Raw genomic sequence first — 6,032 nt, 5'->3', positions numbered from 1 at the left:
GGCCGAGCCCTCCCCGGGGGGAACCCACAGCCCCAGGGCGGGGAAGGGGGACGCAGCTCCCCAGGGGCCGGGACGGAGCCACCCCAGCGCCGCGGGGCTCCTCCCCGGGTTTGGGGGTCCCTGGGGAAGGGGGGGGCGGCAGGGGGCAGCCCCAGGCAGGAGCCCAGCTCCCCCCTGCCCGCCCCTGCCCTCCCGGGGGGCCGAGGGGGCGTTTTTAAAATGTTTCTACTTGTAAATAAACTGTATTTTTCTCCTGCCTTCTCCCACGAGCCGTTTCCGTGCCCACCCTGCAGCTGGGGCCGCGCCACCGCCGGGGCCTCGCCTCCACCGGCTGCGGGGCCAGACTGGAACCAGGGCCCCCGAGGGGGGCCTGAGGCGAGGAAAAGCCGGACCATCCTCCTCCTCGCCCTCGCTGTCCCCACTGGCCCTGGGCAGGACGCTCACCCCAGGCCTCGCGGCCGCACCGGCACCCACAGGGGCGTTCTCTCTCTTTCCTCTTTCTCCCCTTTATTTAATTCTTCTCCAGCAGCAGCTCCCGTCATTACAGCGCTTCCCCACCCGTGGGGTCCCCCCCACGCTGCCCCAAGCCCGGCCGCGGGGACGGAAGCGGCCTCTCCCTCCCCACGCCAGCCCTGCCACAACTTTACCGGAGGCCGCTGTGCCTCCGCCAGCGTGGCCGGCGTTCCCGCGCAGGCTCCTTCCCTGCCCAGCTCCTGCCCACGCGCCTCGCCGTGCCACAACCAGCTCCCGCAGCGCGGCTCTGCCAGCGCGGGCAGCGGCTCGCCCACCGGGGCAGGCAGGGCTCCGGTCCGGCGTCTCCAAACACCGCGGCACCGCGGCTTCAGCCCCCGTCTGCCGCGACATGGGGTTTGTCCCCCCTCTCCGCTGCCCTCGCAGCCCTACCCGACGCGGGGGGCCGGGGCGCCCGGCGTCCCTGCCCGCTCCCCGCAGGTGCTGGCGTGCCGCTCCACCTCCGCCGCGTCGAAGGGCAGCTCGCAGATGGGGCAGGACACCCAGGCGTCCCGCGCCGGCGGGGAGGAAGGCCAGGCTGCGTCGGGGTCTTCCTCCCCGCAGCTGGAGGCGTGCACGGGGAGGAGATCGAGGCTGAAGCGGCCTGCGGAAAGGGGAGGCAACACGGTCGGCTCTCTGGTGTCGGGGTGAGCGCGGGGTTCGGGCTCACGCCCTCCCCGAAAGGTCCTGGCACCCCGTGACGCACGGCGACGTCCCGCCTCAGGGCACCCCGCCCGAGCGGGGGCGAATGTCCCAGCTACGGAGCCGCCGCTGCTTCTCCCCAAAAAGCTGGGGCTCAACGCACAGGCAGGGACGGCGGAGCCAGCGGCAGCCACTGCTGTCCCCATCTGCCACTGTCCCCTTGCCCCTCGCAGCCCTTCGAACCCAGCCGCCTCCGGTTCGAGCCGACCTTGGCGCGGCGGCAGCTCCACAGCCGCTCTCCTGCGGCTGGGCTCGGCCTCGGCGGCTCCCCGCGGCGCGGGGCGGCTCGCGGGGGGCGGCGGGGCCAGGACCCAGCCCAGCTCCCGGGGACGGAGCCCTGGGCTGACCCCACCACCGCTTCGCCTCCCACCTGGGGAGCGCCCCTGAGCTCAGGGGACTCAGCCGGCGGGTGGACGGACAGACAGACGCACCAGCTCTGCCCCAGCAGCGTGTCCCGCTCCCCGCTCAGGTCGGCCGTGCAGACTCTCCCCGTTTACAGGTTCCAGGCCAGGGGACGCCCCTGCCGCACACCCACCTGAGCAGATGGGGCAGACGCCCGTCTCCCCGTGACCACTGTCCCCTCCGCCGTCACCCCTCCGGGCCCGTCCCCCTCGGTGGCTGCGGGCTCGGGCTCTTCCTCCCGACCTGGACGGCCGTGAGGCGGCCGGCAGAGACCTGCAGAGGCGTTGCAAGAGGGGTTGTAAGCTTAGGGCTTGCTGCGCTGTGTCCTGCCCGCCCAGAGGAGCAAAGGACCGGCCCCAGCCAGGGACCGGATCGCGCTGCCCTGCGGGCGCAGGCAAGGAAAGACTCGGGGCAGAGGAATCACTGGGGCGAGGGCAGGAGGAACACGGTGACCCGAGGGATTACCTGCCCGCGGAGCTGGGAGCTCTCTGCCTGTCGTCCGGCGGCCCGTGGGCTCTCGCGGGGACATCCTGCGTGGACCCTGGGGGACAGCGGACAAGGGGTGACCCTGCCCTCCGCCCAGCAGCGCCAGATCTACCGGTGGAAGGGGCCGGGCGAGAACTGAACTGGTGGCATTCATGGGTGGGAAAACACCCGTGTGGCACAAAACGATCATCCCCTCCTCCAGCTGCCCCGCTGCGGACAGCAAACGGATCGCAGGAGGCGTCTAGGTGAGCGGGGGGATTTACCACCACGCTTCTCTCTCGCTGGCCAGGAGGATGACTTGTCCTGAGGAAGGCCACCCTCGCCAGGGCACGGCCTGCCTGCCAGCGCGGCGGGGGAAACGGGATCCCTCCGGGCACGGGGAGCGCCCCAGCAGTGGATTCACCCCAGCCTGCCCCGGCTGGGATCCCTCCAGTCCTCCGTGCCCTTTGGACAGTTTTGGGGGGCGCGTACCAACTACGGAAAGGCTCCCCGCGCCGCAAACGTGCCCTACGCTGGCCACGGGCAGCTCTGCCTCACCTGGCACCGCAGGGCCTCCCGGGTCCTCAGCCGGCAGCTCCGGGTCACCTGTGCCGGCTCTGGGCCTCAGTGCCCGGCTCCGCGCCGCCGACAGAACCATCTGGGCCGGGCGGCTGAGGCGGGCTGGGCTCCAGGCACCCGGCTCCAGCTGCCGCAGGCGGCTCTTCAGCTGCTCCTCCTCCCTGGAGCTCCTGGAGACAGCGACATGTCAGCCCCACGGGGAGGCGAGAGCAGGCAGCCGCGGCTCCAGGCCCGGCTGCGCAGGGAGGGGACAGAGAGGGACCAGACCAGGCTACTTACGAGCGCGGTTCTGGAAAGAAAGTCCGGCAAAAGGCAGGGCTGGAGCGCCAGGGGACGTCCGCGGGCTCGGCAGCCTCCTGCGGGACAAGGGAATGAACGCCTCGGGGAATGGCGAGCGGCACTCCGTGCCCTCCACCCCGGGTGCAGCACCCTCATGTGCTCTCCACAGGGCGGGAGCGGCGGCAGCGGAGGAGAAGCCCCGTCACGGCTGTCTCCCGGCGGGCTCCCAGCACAGGGAGGCGCGGGAGGCACCTACCAGGTCTTGCTGTGAGGGTGGGGGCGGCTGGGGGTCCTCGGGGTCCAGCGGTGTGCGCACGCGGATGAAGGACAGCCCGAACTGGCTGTGCTTGCTGAAGGGCTGGCTGCAGGTGAGCCGCAGGCGGTCCCACTTCTGCCCCACCGCCAGCGCCAGGAAATCTGCTGCAGGGGGACGGCAGTGGGGGTGGAGGGGGCACAGCGGGGACCGCTGTCCCGGCACCGCTCCCGCCTCCACTCGTCACCCTGTGCCGCTGTTCCCCCTCCAGGAGCAGGACACGGTGACAACAGGGGGATTACGGGCACGGGAGAGACCAGGGCAGGGGAGCAGAGCTGGTTCAACCCTCCCGAGGCTGCGCAGCGAACAGGACGGCTGCGATCCCTGCTCTCCCCGTCCCCTTCCATCCCCCCGGTTTCTCCGCTCTGCCCTGGGCCTCTCTCCCTTCGGACCAGGCGATCTTTACCTTCCTTAAACATCCGGACCCCGCAGCGGTTCCGATCCAGCTTGGAGTCAGCCGGCGTCATCAGCGCGACGCTGGGCACCAGGGTGAGGTAGGGCCGGTCGAGCGGCCACGAGGAACGTCCCACCTCGATCTGGAGGAAGGCGCAGCCGCAGTTGCCTAGGTTAAGGCAGGAGAGATGTGAGGCTCGGGGCTGCCGGCCCCGTCCAGGACACAGCCCCGCCTGGCATGAGGGACGTACCGACGTCCACGTAGCCGATGGGACTGGCTCGCTCCAGCTGCAGCTCCACTCTCAGCTGCCTGCTGCGGTCCTGGGGGCAGCCGAGCCAGGGACGGAGGCCGTCCTCGCGCAGCAAGTTCTCCACCGGGTACTTGGGGTCCTGCAGACGACGGCAGAGACGCTGCGTCACGCGCCAGCTCCCTCCCCGGCCGCCTTCCCCTTCACCTCCATCGTTCCGGGCACAGGGGAGAAGTGGGGGGCTCTGGTAACCCACAGAAACAGCACTCTGCTTTTTGAGAGAGGAAGAATCGCGGTGTAATTCTGTCCTTCGGCACTAATTAGTGCCCCTCGGCCGGTGCCTAATGAGGAGAACTGTGGTGCTGCACCCTGTCACGCCCCGTACTGAGACCCCCCCTCCTCAGAGACCCCAGCAGCTCAAACCTCCCACCCAGCCCCCTCGAGGAAGCACCCCGAGACCTGCGAGGAGAAGGACACGACGTAGTTGATTTTAACCGGAGCCATCTGGGATCCCCTGGAGACAACCCTCTGCCGGGACCGAGCTTCCTTTCGGATCCCTCCGGCGCCTGGTGGGGAGAGAGGGCAGGTCTGCGGCAGGATCGAGCATCTCCCGGCAGGGAAGAGCCGGGGCTCCGGCTCCAGCCAAGCCTCTGCCCCCCTGCCTGCCGCAGCACAGCTCACCCCACTTTCCAACGGTGCGAAGCGGGGGGCACTGGGGCAGCCCCCCATTAGTCCCCACTGACACCAACCACACCCCCCAGCCCCGTTCAGCAGCCCCCCAGCCTCACCCCACAACCCCTCAGCAGTCCCACTCGGTCACCCCCAGCCCCCCAGCCCCGTCCCACCGCCCCTCACCCGTGTTTTGCCACAGCACCAACCCCCACAGCTGACTCACAACCCCCCAGTGCCCCCCAGCGCCTCCCCACAGCCCCTCCAGTTCCATCCCCCGGGTCCCCAGACCCACACACAACCCCCCCAGATCCATTCTGTCGTCCCAGTAGCCCCCAGTCCTGCCCCACAGCCCCTCTCCCCACAGCCCCCTCACCCCATTCACCGCCCCAGCACCTCACAGCCCTGCCCCACAGCCCCCCCCGCCACTCACCCCCTCCAGTGCCCCCCAGCTGCCCCAGCCCCTCTCCCCACAGCCCCCCTACCCCATTCACCCTCCAGTCCTGCCCCAGAACCCCCCCACCCCATTCATCCCCCCAGTGCCCCCCAGCCTCCCCACCGCATTCATCCCCCACAGTCCCCCACGCCATTCACCCCCCCCAGCGCCCCCCAGTTGCCCCAGCCCCTCTCCCCACAGCCCCCCCCACCATTCACCCCCCCAGTCCTGCCCCACAGCCTCCCTACCGCATTCATCCCCCCCAGCCCCCCATGCCATTCACCCCCTCCAGTGCCCCCCAGCTGCCCCAGCCCCTCTCCCCACAGCCCCCCCACACCATTCAACCCCCAGTGCCCCCCCCTTTACCCCCCAGCCCCTCTGCCCACAGCTGCCCCCCCCATTAACCCCCTGGTGCCCCCCCATTTACCCCCCAGCCCCTCTCCCCACAGCTGCCCCCCCATCACCCCCCCCAGTCCTGCCCCCCAGCCCCCCTCCCCGCCGCACCGATCCCGAAGCCGCCGCCTGAATCTCCCGCCCAAACCGCGTGACCCCTGACCCCCGACCCCTGACCCCGCTCCCCGCCGCTCCTCACCTCACCGCTCCCGCCTCGCTTCGGCTCCCCCGGCCCCGACCCCGGCCCCGGCCCGACCCCAAGCCCGACCCCAGGCCCAGTTCCAGGCCCGGCCCCCGGCCCCCGGCCCGGGCCGCCGCCGCGGTGCCTGACGGGATACGTAGTCCTCCAGCAGCGCCGCGTCACAGCCCGGCGCGGAGGGCGCTCAGGGACCGTCTGCCATGTGCGCTCCCACTGAAACAGCGTTGAGGGGGCAGCGGGAAGGAGCGAGACGGCGGGGGGAGGCGGCGGACCGGGAGCGCTGTCATCGCCGGCCCCGCGGTGCGAGGCGGCCCGTGTAACCGCGCCCGCCGGCGGGGGCCGTGCGTCCCTCTCCGCGACTGGAAATGGCAGATGATCCCTGGCTGTGACAGCTCGCCCCTTCCTTCTGCCTCTGACGGCTGTCCCACCCCTTCTCTCTTCTGA

The 6,032-nt window shown here is 71.1% G+C and overlaps 1 protein-coding gene across 3 annotated transcripts; it reads right to left on the bottom strand.

The window, feature by feature from the left end:
• Nucleotides 1-506: 506 nt before the first annotated feature.
• Nucleotides 507-6,000, bottom strand: XNDC1N (XRCC1 N-terminal domain containing 1, N-terminal like). 3 transcript variants are annotated; one of them, XM_082303956.1, is made up of 10 exons: nt 5,589-6,000; nt 4,351-4,457; nt 3,895-4,159; nt 3,657-3,812; nt 3,194-3,354; nt 2,938-3,014; nt 2,638-2,828; nt 2,080-2,155; nt 1,748-1,887; nt 507-1,114 (listed from the first exon to the last, which is right to left on the bottom strand). In XM_082303956.1, exons 2-10 carry the CDS (start codon nt 4,393-4,395, stop codon nt 900-902), a joined length of 1,326 nt encoding a protein of 441 aa, XP_082160082.1. In that variant the 5' UTR covers nt 4,396-4,457; nt 5,589-6,000; the 3' UTR covers nt 507-899. The 3 variants fall into 3 exon arrangements, with proteins under 3 accessions (XP_082160082.1, XP_082160081.1, XP_082160083.1); XM_082303955.1 differs by having other exon boundaries at nt 3,194-3,357; nt 5,589-5,998; XM_082303957.1 differs by having other exon boundaries at nt 3,194-3,357; nt 3,895-4,033; nt 5,589-5,998.
• Nucleotides 6,001-6,032: the final 32 nt, after the last annotated feature.

The sequence above is a fragment of the Platalea leucorodia genome (genome assembly GCF_965183815.1).
Source record: "Platalea leucorodia genome assembly, chromosome: 2".
NCBI classification, from domain to species: Eukaryota; Metazoa; Chordata; class Aves; order Pelecaniformes; family Threskiornithidae; genus Platalea; species Platalea leucorodia.
This window is presented reverse-complemented; position numbering and strand designations above follow the sequence as displayed.